The 24,621-nt window shown below is 43.4% G+C and overlaps 1 protein-coding gene across 1 annotated transcript; it reads right to left on the reverse strand.

The window, feature by feature from the left end:
* Positions 1-208: 208 nt before the first annotated feature.
* On the reverse strand, positions 209-22,963 carry RETREG2 (reticulophagy regulator family member 2). The gene is made up of 9 exons (XM_077320721.1): positions 22,671-22,963; positions 16,789-16,895; positions 10,963-10,993; positions 10,185-10,320; positions 8,862-8,946; positions 7,623-7,760; positions 7,270-7,364; positions 5,225-5,360; positions 209-3,784 (listed from the first exon to the last, which is right to left on the reverse strand). The coding sequence occupies exons 1-9, from the start codon at positions 22,913-22,915 to the stop codon at positions 3,117-3,119; spliced, it is 1,641 nt and encodes a 546-aa protein (XP_077176836.1). The 5' UTR covers positions 22,916-22,963; the 3' UTR covers positions 209-3,116.
* Between the last annotated feature and the right edge of the window lie 1,658 nt (positions 22,964-24,621).

The following is a 24,621-nucleotide window of genomic DNA, read 5'->3' on the forward strand; positions in this document are numbered from 1 at the left end:
GTAAAAATACTATTGTTGATTAACTAAGGTATGCTTGGGGTGGCAACGTTTGGTTAAGTTAGGCATATTTGTTATATTATTTTAATACTGTTAAATTTAAGCTTAGCAGTTAGCCACTGACAAAAGTTCTGATGGGTGAAAACAAGAGCTCTAAACCTCATTCTGGCAGGCTCCAAGTTTGGTACAAACACAAAGAGTAAAACTACTATTGGAGTAAAAGACTTTATTGTCTTGCCATGTCGTCGATCCTGTTCTTCGTTTTCTCCTAAGTGGCAGAACTGTAAAATATTAAAGCAGTAAGGCAAAACTGTTGAATTCCGTGATGGGCCACCTACGCTTGCGGGAACTCTAGCCAACACCTAATTGTGATGAGACAAGGTAGAGAGCAGATGGCACTGCTGCTAGAAGAATGAGGAGGGGGAAGGAGGCTACCTTTTCCAGGTCCCAGTTTACTACTTCATCTCCTTTATACTAAAAGAGGCATAGGAAACTTGCAGTCATGGAGGATTGTACTCTAGCTTTCTTTACATGCGTATGGAGAAACATTCTATCATGTAAGGTCCTCCAATCTTCAATCTTGTGCTACAAACTACACACAGGATTACTATCATGTTTGTGAGGTCCAAGAATGGGCAGAAGGCACAATCAGACACTCATATAGTACTCCTGCCTTTGGCTCACATCTGTCATTCACTGCTGGCAATTATAGTCAGCAGAATACACCCACCCAGGAAGAACTCATTTAAGTGAAATATAGCCCAGGAGAAAGAATAAGTAGGGCAACAAAAGTAGGGTTGCAGATACAAACTGCCAGATTTTGACACATTGCAGCATCGTTTGGGGAAGCAAAGCAGCAAGCTGAGGCTAAGTCAGGCTAAGAAGTGAAGAGTTATTACATTTCACCCACTGGTCACACCTTTAAACTTTATTATTAAAAAGACTACAGTTTTTAAATATATAGCCATAGAATAAACACCGCTACACAGTTCCAAGCTCTCCACCTTTCCTGGGTGCCATCAGCCTTTCACAGCAGCAGGCTGCTTTAGTAGAGCAGCATGGCACGACTGCCAAAGAAAGGAAGGTAGTCTGGAGCTCCAGTGAGAAACACCAACATACAACATGCCTCCTGCACCAGAAAGGGAGAGCAAGGGCTTCTGGCTGAGGAAGGGGGGGGGGCAGTGTATGAAATTTGTGCTTAGAACATATCATGAAGGAAGGCAAGCTCCATGCTTAGTGCCATGAGGCTGCCTGTTTCCAAAGTGCAGACACAAAGAGAAACCTGTTTTTAACAGCTACTCCCCTCCATCATTTGACGGGGGAAAGGGCAGGAGATGCAGCAGAGAACGAGTCTGCTGGCCAGCTGAACAGCCTTGTTAATAAGTCTGCCAGAAACGTATTGCCTATTGACAAAATAAAACCCTCCACAGGAAGCCATCAGATGCAAAGCAGGACAGTGAACGTCTCCGCAAGCAATGCATCCCTGAAGCAAATTAAAAGCTGGAAACTGAGTCTCCCACATGTGCCTGGAATCATTTTAGCAGTCCTCGTGATGAGAAGTAGCAACTTCACCTTGGTGAATGAACTAGAAGGGCACTAAAACTGTAAACCTAAGCTGCAGTTACTTCTGTGAGAATACAGAACACCAGAGATCACATCAGCTCTGTGATATGACAAATGCTGTAAACCCTGCAGCCATCTTCCATGAGACTCGGCTGTCTCTGGAAAACTAATGAAAAGGTGACTGGTTTGAGAGACAGGGATACCAGTGTCAGAGGCTGATCTTGCCTTTGCACTGCATCTATTAAGATGCACATGGAGGGGAAGAGGAAACCCTACTTCTACAATAAATATCCCTAATTTTGTCATTCAAAGTAAATCTTTGAAAAGTGTTAAATCCAATGTTTAAAACCATACATGGTAAAGCTCCAGCAACGGTCCCCTCTCAACAAGCGTTACAAGAGGCAGCAAACATCTGGCAGTGCAGTGCCCAGTTCATCTATTCTCCCCCCCCCCACACCCACACACACTACACAATATGTGGGCTACTCCAATCAACAAAAGCGATCCTTGGCTTTTGCCAGTTAAAAGGCTGAAAGAAATGAAGCTCCTTGGAGTTTCAAAATGAAAGCTAGCACGAGTTTTCTTCACAGGGAGACAGAGCTCTTCCCAAACCGTTCTGCTTCTTGAGGCAAGACTAATTGCTGGAACAAGGCCAGAAGATAATGCTCTGACCAGGATACAACAGGGTAAGACTGGCTCAGCCAGGTGTTTAAACAGTGAAAACAGAGACAGTATAGAGCTATTTTGCATTTAAAGTGCAGCAGCAAGGTGGGGAAAGGGGGCACTTCCAGACCAAATTAATCTGTATTTTCCAGATTGCATCAAGAGACGTGGCCAGACTTGTCTCATAGCTCATGGCAGGCAGGAACTGACTAGACAATCTAGCTTGTGTCACAGTCAAATTGCTACATGGAGGAAATGGAAGTTGGGAGGCATAAAATGATTAAGGGAAGCAGGGATTAGTGTTTGAGTCTGCACAAGCAGTGTTGCTTGGTTTAGGGCAGGGGGAGGGAGCCACGTTGTGCCCCCTTTATCAATTTTTACAAAAGTGCTCTATGTGGCATTGGCCTTAAAGCCCTGCTTCCCCTCCTCTTCCAAGTTTCTGTCTCTGAGAAACAGCCCAAACCTGTTTCTCCAAACCACCTAGTCTATATCTCTGTTCAACACAAATTCCCCCCCCCAAAAAAAGTTCTTTACATTTAAAAACCTTCCTACCCCCATATCTATCCAATAAAACTGCTTTACTTTCTATTGGGTGTGCAGGGATGAGCAGCAGATACATTTAGCTGAGAATGCAGCGTGCAAGGGAGTGGGGGAACCAAAGGACCAAGAGACAAAGACAATTGCAGCAGCAGACCAAAGACTGCATCATCACTAGGAAGCTTGGGCTGGACACAGAGCCCTGATCGGAAGGCCAACATTAGGAGGAGGACTCACTATTCCAGACATAACACTGTGAATATGGATGGTTCACCACCCCAGACAGCACTGATCAAACTTCCGGGTGTCCGTTCATCCATCCTTCCAGCTACAGAAAACCAGTAATGCAGCAGGACCTAGGAGCTGGACAATGATTCCTCTTCAGGGGAGCTAGAGGACTGCACTGGAGCACCTGACTCTTCAGCAAGGCCTAGCTCTGCATCCATCTGCTCCAGTTCCCTCTGATCAAGCAGCTCGAAATCGTCAGCTTCTTCCTCTTCCTCTGGCAGCGAGGCTGCCCCAACCTCCTCGCTTTCTGACAAGTGGGCCTGGAAGCTCAGTCTCTCTTCTGGCTCAGTGGGCAGGAACTCAGACAGAGAAGGCCCCTCGCTGTCCTCAGAGGAGCGGAGCAGAGCTGACAAGGTGTTCTGCACCACTGTGCTAATGGCGGTGGTAACTATCTCTTGGCTCAGTGAATCAATGTGTAGCCCCAGATCCTGTGTAGGAACAGTCTGGGGTTCTGCAGCTCCTCGCACCATCACCTGCCCATTTCCGTTGAAGTGTGTATTTACAAAGTGCAGGGGTGAAGCCAGGCACAGGATGGAGGCGTCTGAACTCCCAACTGCTGCCGCTTCTTCCTCAGCAGAGTCCAACTGATCGGCAGCTTGGGCAGGCACTGCAAAGCTATCTTCTTCACTAGGTGGTGGCAAGTCTCTGGAATGGAATTCTTCCACAGAAGGGAACTCTGCCAGATCCTTGGAGAAGGACTCTTCTGGCTCACTAGGCAGGCTCTGCTGGTCCAGATCTGGAAAGCACATGCCAGACGTTAGCGTGAAAACAAACTTCAGTACCCGGGATGGTCCTCTTCTGTTGCCACCCATGCATGCATGCACGAATGCACACACCAACCATAATCCCACATTAATTCACCTCTGCCTTTCATTATACTTTAACACAAGGACACTAGGCTTCTTACTTTTTCTTACCCTCTTCTGAAGACCCTGCAAGATGAAGCTTCCCCCAAAACCAGTCAGTCACTGTACGCTACAGACCACTCTCCCAGACTGAAATCACTAAGGCACACTGATGACCCTCCTGCAGCCAGATTGACTAGCTCTGTCACCCTCAGGATACCGTCCCCAACTCTACTTCATGTGTTACCATAGCAGCGAACAGTGATAAATTAGGAATGGGAAAACCTGGGTTCATATCTCCACTGCCATGAAGCTTACTGGGAGAGTCAGCCTAACCTACCTCACAGGGTTGTTAGGAAGATAAAATGGGAAGGGAAGGGCAGCATACATGATTCTGAGCTCCTAGGAGGAAGGGAGGGATAAAAATGAGATAAATTATTTTCACCTACACCAATTTGGTATCACAGTGGCAAAGAGACTGAGCTTCAAAGCATAACACCCTCGATGTGAATGCTGCTTTTGCCAAGAATCCTTTAGATGGGCTGGGACCTGCTACTTTCTCTAAGCCTGAGCACTGACTACTCACTACAACATGGGGCTATAATACTATACTACAAAACATTTAGAATGGTAACAATATATGCTAATGTTCTAAAGAGCTATAATGGTAATACTTCGGTATGACAGGCAGAGATTCCCTATAGATGTTCCACCAGCTCCTTCACTGAGGCTCTGCTTGGCGATCCTATGGCTAACCCTGGGCTGACACCACATTAATACTAACTACTGAATTATTAATACTGACTTACTGAACTCTGGTACTGGTGTGCTAGCTGCTCTCCAAGTATTTCTATATGTTGGGGTTTCCAAGACATTAGATGTCTGGGGGTGGGGTGAATGGGAGAAGGAAAACATGAAGCTTAACAAATTAGGTCAGGAAGGAACAAGCTTGAATATATAATAATAAGGCTAAGGTGATTCAGGAAAGACTGTGCTAAAAAAAATGGGTCGTCTTAGCTCAAAGTGTGCAGGCAGCTGCACCACTTTGAGTTATAAATTGTTATAACATAGTAAGGATTACCTGAAAATGTCAATGTAACAGAATTGCAAATAGCCACTTTCTTGGACAGCTATGGCAACAACTGCCCCAAACGGAATTTCCATTCTCTCTTCCAGCCCAAGGGGTGGTAGAACCTTAATGCTAGAAGGCTGTATCTTTCATGCCCTGGTTCCAAAGAGCCCCACAAGAGAACACACAACCCAAACCCTAACCATACAATGATTCCTGACTGATAAGGGACACATAGCTTTTGCAGTAAGAAAAAAGGCACCTTCAGACACATCTGTCAGTTGTGGCGTTGTTGCTCTGGAGACAGTGAAGCCGCCACTCTCCAGGATGGACGCTTCCTCGTCTGAAAGCTCAGAGTCTGTAATGGCCAGTGCCAGTGCTGTCTTCTTCATATCTACCTGCATGAAGGAGAAAGAGAGGGAGGTGATTCTTTCAAGGCCAACTTGGCTCACTGGTGCTTGTGGCTAAAAATGCCAAAAAAAAAACCCTCCTTGTCCAAAGCTTGCCCAAACAACTCTGTGAGAATGCAGATGGAAATGATTTTCTGCTTATTATTCTTTAAAAAACAATAGCACCACAGTGCCTGGGGCAGTATTCCACTGAAGTAGGCTAGAATAAAAATTAAGAGGGCAATGTCACCTATGGTTTCAAATTGCAGCTGGCAACTTAATTGAGAGAATATGAATTTCTGGCATTGAGTGAAGCAGATTACGTCAACATCACCCATCTCTCAAGAGAAAAAGATTTCTTTGAACCAGTTTTAGTTTAAATTTCAAACTGAGAGATGCAGTAAAAATAAAAAAATAGATAAATCAGGGCTCAGAATTCTGGAGAGAATATAAACATGGATCAATAGGAAGAATTATGGGCCAATGAACTGAATTTTACTGAATGTCAAATCTTTATAGAAAATTGGTATAAAACATTTTAGATGGTATATTGCTCCTAAGGATATAGCAACAGGAGCTTAGAGTTATAATGAGAAATGTTGGAAATGTTGAGATATAAACACATCATTTTATCATATGTGATGGTGTTGTCAAAAAACAAGATATTGGATTATGATTCATAATGACATGCATGATATTAAATATTAAATTTATTTATGATTCATTCAAAATGTATGTTATTAAATACGGTAACCAAAATATTAGAAGGTGTAGTGAACTTGTTAAGTGTATGCTAACACTTAACAACTGCAAGGATTCTATATGTGTGCATCAAGATGGAAAAAAGAAATTCCCCCAAGTCTTATGGACTGTCAACAAAATGGCTGAATATGTGACAATGGCAAAACCTATGCATCTTATTCTCAACGGACTAAAACCAGACTTTAGAAGAAAATGGAGCCCTGCCTTAGACTATACTGATCAGTAAAATGAGATGGAAAATACTAATAACTGAATTATAAATTGTGAATTTTAGTATTATGCATCTCTTCCTCTCCTAGAAAAAAAGGTTTTTTTCCTTTTATATTATAAAAGTGGCTTAATGCTTTTAAGAAACAACAATTTGTAATATGCAGAGTATTATTTTTAAATTAAAAATTATCTATAAAGAATAAATAAACAATTTTTTTCCTAAATAGAAAAGATTAATCGTCAATAGGAAGCCTTATTTACGATTGGTGTCAAAGATTGTACAAAGAAACATGACCTGTTGTGGCAAAATTAAAGGCTTTCGTGTTCACATTTTTGAGATTTAAAATTGTACTGAGCTGGTATTTTGTTGGTCCGAAGCATCTTTAAAAACTCCCTCTTTCTAAGACAGTAGGAACTGAGTCCATGCTTGCAGCTCCCAGAAAAAAACACGCTCCTCTGGTGGGTTATACATTCAATCAATGCCAGTAACGCAGGGAAGAACAATAGTCTTCCGAAGTCATCCTGGCCCTTCCAGAATATGAAAACTCAAATTTGAGTCCCCGAATTGTTGGGGAAAAGTAGAAGAAGAGTTAGTTCTTATATGCTGGTTTTCTCTACCCAAATTAGTCTCAAAGCGACTTACAGTCGCCTTCCCTTTCCTCTCCCCACAACAGACACCCTGTGAGGGAGGTGAGGCTGAGAGAGCCCTGATATCACTGCTCGGTCAGAATAGTTTTATCAGTGCCATTGCGAGCTCAAGGTCACCCAGCTGGCTGCATGTGGGGGAGTGCAGAATCGAACCCGGCTTGTCAGATTAGAAGTCCACACTCCTAACCACTACACTAAACTGGCCACAGTCACACAGTGGGTGCAAAGGGACTGTGCAAACCCTTCATCATAGGAAGACATAGCTCAGTTCATCATGTATTCCCTCTGTTGCCCTTACCACTGGGGAATAACCAGACAGTTCTGCTTCACTCTCACTTTCTGTCTCTGCCATTGGCTCACTGCCAGCTTCTGGCTCATGCTTTCCTTGACGCTCTGCAGAGGGAAAAAAAAGGGGGGGGATGCTTTAAAGGGCAGCAAATGGAGCTCGCCCACTGGAAAGAGTTCATGAGGAAGTGTTTAGTAGATTATCCATGCAACCTGCGGTATCTGATGGCAATTGTCTCAAATCCATCCCAGTGTCCAGCCATGCCCCTCACCACCAATTCTTTTTCATGCCATTCTTACTTGCTAGGCTCCTCCCTGCAACTTCTCAAAAATAAGGCATGTCAGGGAGAAGGAATCCAGTCTTACTTTTCTTTTCATGTTTAAGATGCAAAGTCTCCACCTTCATGCTGTAGTCCAGTTTCATCAGGATGGGCTCCAAACGGGTGTACATTCTCTGAATAAGCTCATGATACACTACCAGTGGCCACAACAAGATGCTGAGCACTGGAGATATGGAAAAACCCACAGAATGTTAGGTGGATACAGTACCTGTGGCAAAAGGCAGCCAGTGGAGTTAACTTCAAGGCTGCTTCAGCACATACAGAGATTCCTACTGCCAAGCCCTCTAGCTACTTATTAAGTCAAGTAACCTCTTGCCCCACACAAACTGGCAAGCAGCATTCTGGAAATGGCAGCAACAAAAAAAAAAAAAGACCCTCCAGCCTAATCAGCCCAAAGTTCAGTTCAGGTATCATGAACAACCTGGAGTTTGCTTGTAAGAGGCATGAATCTGTCAGGCTCGTCCCTGCCCACCCTTGCTCTTTCCTCTTGCACAGTATGGCAAGACTGAAGAAAGATCACTAGTTCTAGTGGCCCATGCAGGAGCCTTAAATAGAGGATAGTAGTTCTTCCAGTAACTTAACCACAGTTTCTTAACCACAGTTTAGTATTTTGTTTTAAAGTTTTAACTCCTTCACTATCAAATTCATAGCAGGGCTATACAGCACTAGGAATGTGCATAAACTAGAAAAATGCAGTTTGTGGCTCAGTCACAAGCCCAACTGTGTGATTCATTTGCTAACCAGTTTTGTGACCCCACAAGCCCTGCTGAAAGGGACCACAGTCCCTTTAAGCAGGGTGTGCAGAAAGCCTGAAAAACAGCTAAGTGATGGGGAGCAGCTGCTGCTCAGCTGTCTCTGTATCTGTCATGGAGAACAGAAAGCAGTGGTTTAAAGGGACTCAGAATCCCTTTAAACCCCAGTTTTTTGATCTGTCAACTAACCACCATAAACTGCTTTAAAAGTCCATGGAGGTTCATGACTATGAGCCTGTCACAAACTTTGGTTTGCAAAATACAAACAGGGCAAAATTGGTGACAAATTTTGTTTCATGGTTTAACTTCCTGCCCATCCCTACACAGTACCACTTCTACATTTATATATGTATTTTCACAAGAAGCAGAAAGGGACTTAGTTACATGCTTTTACTTCTTTTATACAAATCTGATATGGAAGATTCCTGGACAGAATCCTAGCAGCATAAAAAATAACTTTATTAGATTAAGCATCTAGTTTCTAGGGACACAAAAGGTCCAGTGATACTCACAGACAATGTATGAGATCATGATTCCTGGAACATAGTGTCCTACTACAGTCAAGATTAAGCATCCTGAGCAGACCCAGGCACAGAACTGGAAAAATAAGAGGGACACGAGAAGAAATGCTCAGTGAGATGAGGCATTCTTAGAATACTTAAGGTGGCAAACTCTCTGCAATGGTTTACATTGGAGATGACTTCACAATACTAGAACTGATGTTGGTTTAAATAACAACAGTGTATTTATTATTTCTATACCATTGTCTCTATATTGCTCAGGGCAGTGTATAAAATAAGTTAAAATTAACAATAATTAAGAATCAGCACAATACATCAACAGATTAAAAGTAACACACAACACAATGAAAACATAAGTATCAACTCAGCAGCTTCAAGTAATAGTAGCCTCCAGAAAATCACTGGCTGCAAGTCTCCAGGCCAGGTGTCATACAGGAGGGGTGTTTTGTAGGGAAGGTCCACAGATGTCATTAAGTCATTGGCGCCAACCAAAAGCTGGTGGAAGAAGTTAGTCTTGCAGATGCTTCACAGGTACATTGACACCAACTGGCTGGCTATTTTGTTACACTGTGATGCACTTGGGCAACATGTACAACAAAACTGAAGCCTTACGAAGCTGAGAAAAGAGAGGTAAAAGGAGGAGGAAACAGCAAGCTCCCTGCCCAGAAGTAACTGCTGGGTAACTCCAAATCTGAAATAATGCAAGTAGCAGTTTTCTTATGCCAATCTCAGTGCTTAGAAAACATTCTCCAGGATGATTGTCAACAAAAGTGTAGAAAGTTTGCCTATGGTAGTTAAAAAGCACTAAAGAGCGTATCTGCCAAAAGTCTACCTGTGCATTTGGCTAATATACATTAGGTAAAGCACTTCTCATTCCTCCAAGGACAGGCTATAAAGAGGAATGTCTGCCTGCTATACTGAAACATGCACCAGATTCCACAGCAAAAAACACTAACCTCCAAATAAGGATGGAAATACAAGTTACAGTAGACCTGGGGCTACTGCCAGTACCAGTCGCCTGCTCTATCTGTTCCAGAATCTTTCCCTCAAGAAACATTCCAGGATATACTGAGAACACCTGGAGTAGTCTCTAGGGTGGGAACCTTGGTCAAGAGTCAATTTACATATTTAATTTCCACATAATTAATTTCCACATTTACATATTTAATTTCCACATCAGTCTTACTACCCGAAGCACAGCCTTTGCACTTAATGCTTAGCAAGTACAGAGTATTACCTATACATTTGCAAGAGTGACCACAGGAAATATGTCCCCTGAAGTAGCCTGTGAAGCCCTATCAATTTCCAGCATACCTTGGCAGGGTTTTGCCTCTTGTACTGTAACAGTTCCTGCAGGTAAAGCCTGAACGTGATCCAGATCTCAGCCAGGCAGTGACAAAGCTCTGGGACACTCAGCAAGTGAGGTTGTGCCCCTGCCATCTCGCTGTAACTATGGAAATAAAAAATGAAACATACTCAGAATGGGCCCTGCTATAAGAGGGCTATATGCAAAGAGACTTCAATGCCATAAGGTCGCAAAGGTTACTGCAAAAACTAGCACCCTACTTCTTGGTACTTGATCTAGCCAGGATGATCCATGGGATGGGCACCTCCAGGCTAGACTTCTACAACTCAGTCTATGCAGGGCTTCCTTTGAGACTGATCTGGAGACTCCAATTGGTTCAAAATGCAGCAGCGTGGATCCTTGCAGAGACCCAATGTTGGCCGCACATGTCACCAGTGCTCGTCCATCTCCATTAGCCCCAGATTGGAGACTGGATTAGATTCAAGGGTTTGGTGCTGACCTTTAAAGCCCTAAATGGTCTAGGACTGGTGTATCTGTAGGACCACCTCTCCCATTAGCCCCCCCCCCCCAAAGAACACTTTGGCTGGCAGACTGAAATTTGCTCAGAATTCCTGGAGGAGGGGTATATGATGATGTAAGCAGTATTTGGCCCCGATTGGGAAGAAATATCTAAATAAATATTGAACTACTGGACTCTGATTTTATTGTGCTGCTGAGTAAGATGGGGTGGGGGCACAAGGCAGCAGGAGATATCTGCTCCCAAAACTATATCAGGAGTGAACCTACCTGTCTCCTCCAGGCTCTTCCAAGGGCTGAGCTGTAGGAGAAAAAAAGATCATAACTCAGCTGATAAATCAAACGTGATAACTTTAATGCTAATTATGTATAGCTAAAACATTCCCTGCTTCATCAGTCTGAGCTGGCAGTTGTGCTGTGTGCACACAGCAGAAAGAGCAACAGAATTCTGGTTTTGTTGCTGTAGATAGCATGAGGGCTATGGGAAAAGGAATACTGTTCTTTGAAAAAGCATCTGTGGTATTAATCCAGTGTCAAGAAAAGGCCACACAGTTATGTACTGTCAGCCACAGAAGAGCTACTTTGGTATGGTAAGAGTTTCAATACTTCTGGATAGTTCTCAAATAGAGCAAAGCTCAGTTTGGTGATGCTCAGCTATCTGCTTGCTCTGGCTCAGGAGGATTACATGCTAAGTGCCAAGGAAAATTTTCAATGGCTTTTCCATGAGCAATTAACAAGCAGCAAGGTGCTGGCAAATCCACAAGAAAAAGCAAGGCCTTTGATATGTTTGCTTGGGTTTGTTTTTTAAAGGCACATCCTCAGTTCTCACAGTAGCCATGCTATGAAAAGTTGTAATATACAAAAACAGAGCTTCTATGCCCTATACGTCTACACTCTCAAATCTCTCCTATCCAGACACTGTTTGTATTTCTTCCTCTACCAAAGAGTCCACATGCTGTAAAAACAACCTGGACTGATTCAGATATATTCCAGAACTGACAATGTCCTGCTAAATAAACTTGTATATTTAATTGCCTCATTAGATCTAGGTGCAGGACTGCAAGAATTTTCTTGCTGCAGAATATGGATGGCTCAATAAAAATTATGAATAAACCCTGGCTTTGCACATTCAACCAGAGGAATGCCAAAAAGAGTGCCTGGCAGTTTGAGTCTCAGTAATTTAGTAGTAGAGAAAGTTTGTAAATAAGTTCCTTTTCACATCACACCTAAAGTGATAATTCAGAGCTCTTCAGATTTGATTATCCAGTGCTGCTACCAGGGTATGTATGACATATCAAACAACATTTTGTTGGCTGGACACCATACCTATGAATTACAGGGCAAAACGACTTGATCTTCCCTTGGTTACAAACACAGAGCAAATAGGCTGATAACAGTGCAGTGGAGCAGTGAACAGAAATCTTGTTAAGTCCATGACCCAGATTCCAGGCAATAAGGCCTGACACAAGCAGCCAACCACACTCTCTCTCCGCCAACATGAACTGTGGTGGGCATGTAGGAATGTCAGCAACTACTGCCCACACAAAGAACTTTGAAGTCTTTGTGACAGTATGAAAAGCTAAAACAGTTAATGTAGCAGCTTAGTGGTGGCCATTTGCTGCACCAATAATTCATTGACTAGTGCTTCCCTGGAGTAAATGGTGTTGCTGAATCTAGGTATTATGCCTTGGGACCACCCTGTTTCATACTACCTGATGCACCAACAAGGAGGCTAATGAAACCAAGTTTTCCAGCTCTACAATTCTGGCAATGGCACTGTCTTAAGGATCTATAAGATCCCACAGAAATGTCATTATTTTAGCAAAGCTATAATAGTAATAAATTTTGTTCCTAGGTAAAAGCTCTGACAGGACTGCTCTATGAGAACAGCTCTAGCAGGACTGTGACTAATCCAAGGTCATCCAGCTGGCTGCATGTAGAATAGCAGGGAATCAAATCCAGTTCACAGATTAAAAGCCACTGTTCTTTACCACTATACCACGTAACATTTCCTATTTGATAGAACTACTTCTTGGACTCATGCTGGTCACATCACAGAATATGGCTAGAATCTAACCCAGATGGTGAAGTTAAGAATGCAGCAACTCATAGAATCATAGAGTTGGAAGGGGCCATACAGGCCATCTAGTCCAACCCCCTGCTCAATGCAGGATTAGCCCTAAGCATCCTAAAGCATCCAAGAAAAGTGTGTATCCAACCTTTGCTTGAAGACTTCCAGTGAGGGGGAGCTTACCACCTCCTTAGTCCGCCTATTCCACTGCTGAACTACTCTGACTGTGAAAAACTTTTTCCTGATATCTAGCCTATATCGTTGTACTTGAAGTTTAAACCCATTACTGCGTGTCCTCTCCTCTGCAGCCAGCAGAAACAGCATCCTGCCCTCCTCCAAGTGACAACCTTTCAAATACTTAAAGAGGACTATCATGTCCCCTCTCAACCTCCTTTTCTCCAGGCTGAACATTCCCAAGTCCCTCAACCTATCTTCATAGGGCTTGGTCCCTTGGCCCCAGATCATCTTCGTCGCTCTCCTCTGTACCCTTTCAATTTTATCGACGTCCTTCTTGAAGTGAGGCCTCCAGAACTGCACACAGTACTCCAGGTGTGGTCTGACCAGTGCCGTATACAATGGGACTATGACATCTTGTGATTTTGATGTGATGCCCCTGTTGATACAGCCCAAAATGGCATTTGCCTTTTTTACCGCTGCATCACACTGCCTGCTCATGTTTAGTTTACAATCCACAAGTACCCCAAGGTCTCGTTCACACACAGTGCTACCTAGAAGCGTATCCCCCATCCAGTAGGCATGCTTTTCATTTTTCTGACCCAGATGCAGAACTTTACACTTATCTTTATTAAATTGCATCTTGTTCTCATTTACCAATTTTTCCATTGTGTTCAGATCTCGTTGAACTCTGTCTCTATCTTCCGGAGTATTTGACAGTCCTCCCAATTTGGTGTCATCTGCAAACCTGATGAATAGTCCCTCCACCCCCTCATCTAGATCATTAATAAATATGTTAAAAAGAACCGGGCCGAGCACCGAGCCCTGAGGTACCCCGCTACTCACCTCTCTCCAGTCTGATGAAACACCATTGACAACAACTCTTTGAGTGCGGTTCTCTAACCAATTCCCTATCCACCTAACTATCTGAAAATCCAGATTGCAGTCCTTCAACTTATCCATCAGAACATCATGGGGAACCTTGTCAAAAGCTTTACTAAAATCCAAGTAAATGACATCAACCGAATTTCCCTGATCCAGCAAACCTGTTACTTGGTCAAAAAAGGAAACTAGGTTGGTCTGGCAGGACCTGTTGGAGACAAATCCATGCTGACTTCCTTGGATCACCAAATTATCATCCAGATGTTTGCAGATTGCTCCCTTTAATATCTGCTCCATTATCTTCCCCACAACAGAGGTCAGACTCACTGGTCTGTAGTTTCCTGGGTCATCCTTCCTCCCTTTTTTGAAGATCGGAATAACGTTTGCTCTTTTCCAGTCCTCCGGGACATCTCCAGTCCTTAAAGAGCTTCCGAAGATGATGGACAAGGGCTGTGCAAGTTCTCTGGAAAGTTCTTTGAGTACTCTCAGGTGCATTTCATCCGGACCAGGGGATTTGAACTCATCCAGTGCAGCTAAATGCCTCTCGACAACCTCTCTATCCATGTTAGCCTGCCACCCAGACACTATCCCATGGCTACGGCCATCTCTAGATGTGCCTAAACACTTTGACCTGTGGGAAAAAACAGATGTAAAATAGGCACTAAGCCTTTCTGCTTTCTCTGCATCTTTCGTTAGAGTTTGTCCATCCGCACCCAACAGTGGGCATATTGCCTCCTTTACTTTACGTTTGCTCCTCACATAACTGAAAAATCTTCTCTTGTTACAATGGGCTTCCCTGGCCAATCTTAGCTCACTCTCAGCTTTGGCCTTTCTGATGATTGATCTACAGTGCCTAGTAACCTGTAGGTACTCTTCTTTAGAGCTCTGTCCTTCCCTCCATTTCCTGAACATTTTCCTTTTCTTTCTTAGTTCCTCTTGGAGTTCTCTGTTCATCCAAATAGGCTTCTTAGAGCTCCTGCAGTGTTTTTGTCTTTCTGGGATAGTCATTGATTGAGCATGCAATAGCTCTTGTTTGAGTAGCGCCCACCCTTCACATGCTCCCTTCCCTTCCAGCATTCTTGTCCATGGTATGACACTCATCATGTCTCTAAGTTTATTAAAGTGCCCTACGAAAATCCAACATCCACATCTGGCTACAAGCTTCCTTGGCTCCCCATCTCAAAAGGAATTCTATGAGGACATGGTCACTTCCCCTTAGGGTCCCCACCTCCTTCACCTCATCCACCAACTCTTGCCTGTTGGTCAGTATTAAGTCCAGTATGGCTGAACCTCTTGTGGGTTCATCTACCATTTGATAAATGAAATTGTCAGCCAGGCAGGTCAGAAAGTTGCATGACTGAGGAAACTCTTTTAGCTTAGTTTTGGAGCAGCCCAATAGTCAGCCTCTCTATTAATTTTATGTTTTTTAAAAGACAAGATCGGAGTTTTCTTTAGCACATCAGACAATGAAGTTTGAAGAGGAAGTTGTACTAAAGTCATAGAGAAGTCCAGCACATCTTCTTCTGGCCCACTTTGGCTGGCCAACTGTTCTGTGTTTTGCAACATCACTGTAATCCTGTTTGCTACTGACAACCAAATAAAGCACCCTTGACACAGGAAATTGTTAACATGAATTCAAGGCCATCTGATCATATCAAGGACGCTGCTCTAAAATGGAGGCCCTTTAATGCAGGAAGGCTAAAGCCAACATTCATTGTGAAAAACAGAAGAGTAACATTGGTGCTTTGCATTGTTCTGTGACACATGGAAAATACAATCCCTGTGACCACAGACAAAAGTGTAGCTGGCAGCAGAGCCTCACTGGCCAAGGAGGAGGAGACAGAGCAAACAAAGCGTACCCAGAATACTGCCAGTTAAGCGATCAGATTATTTAGGCTGCATTGTTTCCTAAGCAATGCTTGTCTCTTCCCTTCTAGGTCATTTTCAGACAAAATAGTGTTCAGGGTGTCACAGCCATGACCACAATGCCAACAAATCCATTAAGATCTTGTGATCATCTTCTTTGCACAATGATCAGTAACACATTATGTTGTATCATATGCATTGTTTGGTGAAAGTTTCTCCTCAGCTTGCAACCCCATAAGCTTCTTACACTCAACCCCCTGCAATGACTGCCTGGGCCTCAACAAATACCCAGGGACTTCATTAACTACTATCCTATGACAGCTGCCAGAGCTGGCAATACACAATCTCTGCACGATGAGCTCACCAGGAGCATATTTTGCAGAGGATACAAAAGATTATATATAACTGCTCAGTTCTCAGACATTCAACAGCAGCCCTTCAGTTAATCCAAGTTTTTGTTGTCCTTATAAACTAAGCCAAACTTAGCTCTTGCTTTAGTCACACATTTCCCACTCAATTATCTTCAACTTGTATTAGCCAGCTCTAATATACTGTCTCATGCTCCAATAGCCTAATTATTTAATATCATCCTTCAGGACACAACACAATGACAAAATTGAGAAGACATGAAATGGACATATGAATGATGCCTAGTTTCCACTGTCTCTGTATATAGGATTTGATAGTGCAGGGACTGCATTGGCTTGCATCAACTAAAGGGGGGGAGGGTTGAGAGGTACACTGAAGAAGCAAAGATTACGTTTTTCTAGAAGAGAGTATTTTGATTCTCAGCAGTTTCCCATATGGCAGTGCAAAACATGGCTTATGACAATGCAAAATAACAGAAATTCACTGTTTTTTTTGCTAAAAAGGAACACTTTTGGCTACAAGTCATCTTAAGGAGCCAATAGCTGTTCACCTTGAATAGTTCCACACTGAGCAACGTGGCAGTTCCAAGGGAAGGAACAGTATGTCATTGTTGTAACTGTCCAATGGCTTTATTAACAGGAGTGGGCAGGAATTTGTGGACTGTACTAGCAATAGCATGAGCACCAACTAGCATAGCTCTTGCTCCTACTTCCCTTACTTGAACCTTCACTTACCTGAGAAATCCAACAGGAAACGAGGCTTCCATCTCTCCAACAGCAGAAAGCCAATAAGGGCAACACTGAAGAGGAATAGGGGACGCAGTGATGTAGAAGAAAACAACCTGGAATACCATAAGATTAGAAGCCTGTATTAGCTGGAGAGTACTAGCAAGGGACTGTTACTTGCTTTAACAGGCTGTATGTAAAGCTGCCTTTGAAGATGGTTCAGAAACTTTAGCTGGGTTAACCATAATATGGCAGTCAATTGTGAACAGAAAATTGCTGTGGGGGACATGTTTCCCCAATTTTGAAGCAATTTCATTGAATTAGTTTTATTTTTGCATGCATGCATGCTTGTATTTGTTGATCGCCACTCCCAGACTCGGTCGGCTTGTGGCAGTTTACAATAAAAAATGATTAAAATCCCATAAAACAACAACAAACTAGAAGCCAAGACCCAGAATGGTCTAGAACAGTGGTTCTCAACCTGGGGGTTGGTACCCCTTTGAGGGTCGAATGACCCTTTCACAAAGGTTGCAGCAGGGCGAGCAGCTTGGCCGTGGCAGATCAAGATAGAGCGTTTGTCTCTCTGCAGCAGCGGAAAAGAGCAAGATCAGCATGGTGAGACAAGAGGCAGAACTGAGCTCAGAAACCCCTGAAAAAAACCAATTTATATACAATCATGAACAATGGATCTTCATGCCATTGGTCAGTTTTGGTTTATTTTCTGTGAAAGAACACTTGCATAATTTTATAGCTGAGGGTCACCACAGCATTAGGAAGGTTGAGAACCACTGTTCTAGAACCTACAAGACCCAAAATGGTCTAGGAATGGGGTACAGTTTGCTCCCAAATGCCATTTAAGATTTTTGTCAAAGGTCAGTTTTCAAGTGCCTCTGCCTTTTACAGTTAGACTGGGAGTTAAGAGTTAGGCTGCAGTGATACCTCAACTAGGGGACAAGTTCTGCATTTAATTTGCCGTGTACCTACATGATCATTTAGGAATCAGAAGAAATCCATCCTGCTCACCTGTGATTAGCACCACATGCAAGGCAAGCTCATTCATATTTTTGTAATTCTATTGATGAAATTATTTTACTCACAGTGGTGCTGTCTCAAAAGTCAAAAGGAAGAGATCACTAAAGCTTCAGCACACTACACTCTATGTACTTTTGACAGTATATAGTACACAGTACCCTAATAGATGCCTACTAGACATACCAACCACATTTAGAATATGTCAGATAAAAACTCAATATTTTTATATGCCAATATTTGTATATATTTTCGATGTCAATACAATCCCAGCTGAATTCCAGAATTCATCGCTATTGGTTATACAACTTTCTACATAATGTAACACCACCTATCCATTCATTCTAAATGATTATTGGGAAGATTCCCTAGAGAGGCAGCATAGAATTTTTTTCTTAAAAAGGTTATCATTATTCCAATTCAGGGGAGGGGGGAGGGATGTGGGGAGACTAAGCTAAGAAACAGCAATTTCCCAGAGTCACAATTAAGCCTAAGATAGTGGAAAGTTTTGAACTTGGTGGTCCAGCAGTCTAAAATATATTGCAACAAATCCTATAGGATATTTCAAACAGTTATCAGTACATTTTCAAGGTTTAATCCATCAAAACGTTTTAAAGAGCACAGTTTAAATATCTGGACTTTGTGCAGTGATCACAGAAAGAATTCCTGGCACCCAGTAATCCCTGGAGTCTTGTCATGAAGGACACCAAATCTTTAAAGCTGTCAGTCCCTAAAAGCTTCATCCCCCCCTCCCACACACACACCTGGATATATTAGACCAGGTGAGGGTTTATTAAATAGGCACAAATTTACTTTATTAAATAGGCACAAATCTTTCGAGCAGCATCATATTGGTACCTATATTATTGAAACATTCTTTTATTATATATTAATAATCAGAAACCAACACCACAGCAGGATGCCCATAGAGGTTACAACAATATTTGCCATCCAAACTTATACTGGACAAACACTCCATCCTTATTATAGATGTGTCTAAAATTGTATGTACTATTAATCCATGTATGGCTCCAGTGTCTGAATTGGTTTTGCTGGTAGTTCATTGTCTGCAAGGGCAAACAGGATGTTTTCCCTTTCCAGCATACTGCTGGACTCTACTAATCAGATTTGTTCAATGTTGCCGTGTCTACAACAGCAGGCTAAGCAGAAAGGAAGGAATGTGCTAACACCACAATTCTCCAAAACTGCAGGCTTAACAAAGGCTCAACTGGCAGAGGGAAAATGGAAATTTACATGGTTTACTCCTAGCCTGGTGCATTGCCAGAGTTACTAAGCTACCAACCCAAACTGGGAATGTGTGTGGACCATGTGCAGTGAGTACAAAATATCTAACTAAAAACACTCCTGGGCGAACCTCCAATTATCTGCAGCTGCTAGTAGAAGCTCTCGTTTATCACAGGCCAACTCTTGGAAGCACACTTGGCACCACCCAAGCATCAGGGAGAGGTCTGTTTATACTTTGAGAGTAAAGCCGGAAGGTTACTTGAGGCTACACCAAGACCACTTCAAGTTTTACAACCTACTACTCTCATTTTTAGTTCAATAACAACTAATGCAGGACTGAGCTTCCACACTGTAAAGATCTCTTTGGTCCACAAGGATGTATTCACTCCATGGCTGCATTGGAGATACAGATGGCACCATTTGATGTAAGTCTGCCATTGGGATGAAAACAGGGGACATCACTAACTTCCCATGCAGCTTAGTCTACTCTCTTCTGGGAGGGGTGTGGGTGTGATTGCTCTGCATTACAGCACATGCTTTGCATTCAATCACTGCCATCTCTTTCCAACATACTGCTGGACGGTATTACTTAGATTTGTTAAATGTTGCCATGTCCACAATAGCAAGGCAAGTAGAGATGAAGGAACACGCTAGCACCACATTTTCCCACAACTACAGGCTTTAAAGGATTTCAGGGAGTAGGCCTCCGAAAGATCTCCACTTGCAACCTTGGAAAGCTGCTGCCAGTCACATTTGATAGCTTGAGCCATGGATTTTCCAGGAAAATTCCTATCGCTTTCTGAAAAATCTTTCAACTGAGATTTAAATAATGTAAGTGTTATCAAAAGAAGACAAATATACCATGTACAAGCCTGATCATGTAGAAGCGCTAGGGTTTGTCCATGCTTCATATCCCACATTTGATCTAACATGATTGATTTGCAGCACAACAGCCCTGACAACCATAAATAAAGACTACATATATATTTGCAGCAGAAAATTTTGCATAGAAAATATAGCACTTGATAATTTCCTGGAACATTTTCTGCCCTGCTGTATTGGGCTTAGGGGGACCAATAGTAACTCAGTATAAGGAAACTTTGTGATGAACTTGTGTTCACATAAACAAGAGGTGGGGGGCGAACATGATCTTTCACATATTTTGAGTGAATTTTAATGATCATGTAAGCTGATCCAATATTACTCCTGATATACAGTCTGTTCTTGAGCTATAATCATTCATTTAGGTATTAATCCTGAAAAAGTTTACACAAGAGACTGAAATCTGTGCTGAAATGTAATAGAACTACACACAAGACTAGATCTGTCTTGAAACTCTTGAATCATTTTGCAGGGGCTCAGTATTCCATCATGTACATCAGAAGTACACCAAGAAGCAAACATACTCCCAATGTATCCCACGGCTGCATTCAGGACTCATTTTTACAGACCCTTCTGATTCCAAACTGAACAGAGTAGTTGGGCCCCAGAACTCAATGTTTATTACCTGCTCTAATTTGTAGATCTATAAAATAAGGTTTCACATGCCCTTTGTATTTTTAACTTCTAAACACAAGTTTCAGGTTCGCTCAAAGGAAAGCAGTATGTCAAACATGCACTAGAATTGTTCACTTCCAAGAAACTCTTACTGAGAGCTGCAGCTGTCAATAATAACCAATTATTGTGCCAGCTATCATGGTGTTTACAGCTGTAAGACAGTTCCCAACTTGCAGCCTGGATCATACCTGATGATTATGTATGCTTACTCAATACATTCTGCTTAGCCATTCCTGTTCTAGGTCACCAGTGAAAGGATGTCTGTATGCAATGCAGGTTTAACGCAGCCCCTGACCAATCATGGAGACCAAGTAAGGTGGGGGGAGTTTGAAATGGCGGGAAGGAGGCGAGGGTTTTATTTTCACCACTGGGCTTTGTTGGTTTTGATATTTGCATCTTTTATGCAGGGTTTTATTTTTTTATGATTGTAACCTGCCATGAGACATTTCTCCGATAGCAGTGGGAAATAAATCTAAATAAATAAATGTTAAAAAATCATACTAAAAGAGTCTCATTACTGCCCTTTTCTATAACAGCTTGTCTAACTGCTTAATGTACCCTAACAACTAACAAGCCCTCTTTTCTCGTTCTCAAATGCTCACTCATGTGTAACAACTTTCTTGTTTTACACACATTGCATGTTCACCTGCGGTACTGCCTTACTTCCAGGGCCTTCCATCACTCCTCCATAAATTTATCTCTCACCTGACTCAGTTTCTTTGCCCAGGGAGAAATCCCCTTCCCATCACAGATTTAATCCAACCACCTTTCCTGCTGCTGAAAAAGGGAGGGATTCTCTATGAAAAAAGGCTATGCTGTAGATCATGGGACCAACACAGAAAAAAGCCTTGGGGTCAGGGGTCGTAGTAAGAACTGGCTGTCACTAAGCAAAAAAAAAAAAAAAAAAAAGCAGATCCCATAATTCCTTCCCTGCACAAGACTTTACACATTTTCTTCAATATTGGCAAATACATGTATTTCCAAACATTCCACTTTCCTCACCCATCCAAATATTTGCATACTGTGTTGCAGCATCCCATTCACCAATTTCAATGGATTTAGACTATACAATCACAGAGTTACTTCAATCTCAGTACATTCTGATAGTGTCTGACTTGGAGCAGAGAGACATGGTTTCAAATCCTTGCTCAGACATCAAGTCTACTAGACAGGATAAGCAAGTTATTACCACTCAAGGTTGACTATCACATGGCACTATTGTGCTACCCTTGTTTATCAAGGGTGATAAATATATATTTGGAATAGTATTTGTTCAAAACAAAGCATAGCCAAGTCAGTACACAGAACAGATATTTCCTGTTTCAGATGCAACTGCTCCAGGGACAGGTTCCCCCTGGCCAGTGGTATGGGGGGGGGAGTAGGGTGGCCAAGTGCAGGTTGGCAAACTCCTGGAGAGCCTGGGGAGGACAGGGACCTCAGTCCACCCTCCAAAGCATCCATTTCCTCCAGGGGAACTGTTCTCTCTAGTCTGGGGATGAATTAGAATGTCAGGGGATCCTCAGGTCCCACCTGGAGGCTAGCCCCCCTCAATGAACTGCTAACTTAAGTATTTGGTTCAGCAACCTTAGCCCTGATCCATTACTCAGAAGCATTGCCCCAAGTTCAATTTCACACCACTTTTTGGCAACTTTCCTTCCTGTTCCCAGAGACTTGCTTTCTATCTTGGGGGGGGGGGGGGGGAGAATTCTCCCCGACCATGGATGTTTCCGCACAAATCCAACCGATTGCAATTATATCCAAGGGTGCTGCAGAGCAACGTAGTATTCCTAGCTAAGGTAAAAGCCTCGCCAGTAAACAAACAAGCAGCAGTAGCCCGGGAAAGGGGGCGCCTGGATCCTTTGCAACATGCCTCTTCCCACCACAGCAGAATCTGCTGGCTAATGAAAGCCATCCACGCCGCCACGACGGACACTCGTATCCCCGCGGCCACAAGCTCGGGGCCTGGCTGCTGCCCACCCCCTCTTCCTCCCCGCCTCAGAAGCGCCACCAGGAGGGCTCCCAGGGGCCGCGAGACCCCCCTCCCCCCGGCCGCCTCTCACCACAGCGCAGCTCCGAGCGCGGCGGCCCCGGCCAGGCTCTGCGGCGGCCTCTCCCACACCAGCAACCGCTGCACGGCCGCCAACGACGCCTCCCAGCCCCGCAGGCGTCGCCTCAGCTGGCCGGCCAACGCCAGCACCTCCTGCTCCTCCTCCTCTTCCTCGTCCGCTTCTACCTCGCAGCCACCGGGCCCGGGCGCCGCCGCCTCCCCCGCCGCCGGGACACTCGAGCCGCCGCCACTCGCCATCGCCAGCGATCAGGGAGGGAGGGTGGGGGGAGAGGAGAAAGGAGCCCTGACAGCCGCAACCGGAAGAAGCGGCACACGAACCTGAGCGTTAAGCCGCATCACGTGCTCTCCCCCAGCACGTGAAAAGTGACGCAACCACCCGGCGTTTGAGCCCACCGCTTTTTCAGGACTTCTCCTCAGAGCATGCGCGTACCAGTTTAGATTGCTAGTGCGGTTGACGGTGGTCAGTCGGCGTGCGCGCCAGGAAAATCTCTATTAAAAGCACATTCCCTTGTATGTAGTGTTTTAAAAGCCTTATTCCCAAACAAGCAAGCTTAAAGTGCGAAGCCTTAAATTAAGAGCCCTGAAAGTACGTCATATTCAAATAATTCATGTATTGCATTACAGCCCTCTCGTGTCTCCGTTTTCAAGCCCCACCGCCAAATACCTAGGTACTTCACAAGCGGGAGTTGGCTACCCTAAGCCCTCTATTTCAGGGGTGGTCAACCTGTGGTCCTCCAAATGTTCTATGTAAAGGTTCTAAAATGTTTTATGTAAACCGCCCAGAGCTGTAGGGAAGGGTGATATAAAAATCTAAACAAATAAATATATGTCCATGGACTACAATTCCTAATTTTTTAAATGGGCTTTGAAAAGTCCAACCTCAAAAGCGCCCATCTTCGCCAGGGGAACTTATTATCATCTGGAGACTGGAGATCAGTTGTAATCCCTAGATCCCCAGTCACTTCATGGAAATTGGCAGCCTTGGAACACATGTATTTTTCTCTTAAAGGAAAGGAACATTTTGCAGTATGCTGCCTACAATTATTTTTCTATGCAAGCAAACCATGTACAGATGCATGTATCTGGATGCATATTTGGGCCCTAGTGATGCATTTGTGACACTTCAGATGCCAAGTCTTTTACAGTGCAAGCAAAGCAGTTATATCCTGTGAGACCACTGAATTAAATGGGCTTAGGAGGATGTAACTCTGCTTAGGAGAGCACTGCTAGTGTGACATGTGGTTTCATGTGTAAATTTATTTATAAAATATGTGATGTCAATAACCACATGACGCTGGAATCATTGCAGCTCTTTTAATTGAGAGTGCATAATACAAAAAGCACCAAGACTTCACTCCAACTGGCTGCTGATCCCTGGCTGCAGAGGCACGTTGGGCCTCAACAAGGACCAGGACCTTTTCAGTCCTGGCCCCACAGGGTGGAATAAGCTCCCTGAAGAGATTAGGGCCTTGTCTGAACTTTCACAACTTTGCAGGCCCTGCAAAAGGGAGCTCCTCCACCAGGCATTTGCTTGAGGCTGCCTGACTTAAAACATCTATGGGTTCCCCCTCCCCAGACTGAGAGGTTGAACCTACCTAGAGATTGTCAGTGTAATTGGTTGTTGAGATGCTGTTCTAGTTGCTATGTTATTGTTTGTTATATTGATATCGTTCTACGTAAATGTTCTACAATGTTTTATGTAAACTGCCCAGAGCCGTAGGGAAGGGTGGTATAAAAATATAAACAAATAAATAGGTGGATATAGGACATGTCTCACAAGGCCATGAATGACTCAAGGTATGTTAAGCAATATCTTGAACTGAGCTCAATGGTTGCAATATGCAAGCTCCACCTAATTCCTGATAACATCCAACTGTGGCATTCTTTACCAACTGGCATCTCTAAGCTGATTTTGTAGGGAGACCTGAGTACATTACAGTAGT

The sequence above is a fragment of the Paroedura picta genome, chromosome 2, assembly GCF_049243985.1.
Source record: "Paroedura picta isolate Pp20150507F chromosome 2, Ppicta_v3.0, whole genome shotgun sequence".
Taxonomy (NCBI): Eukaryota; Metazoa; Chordata; class Lepidosauria; order Squamata; family Gekkonidae; genus Paroedura; species Paroedura picta.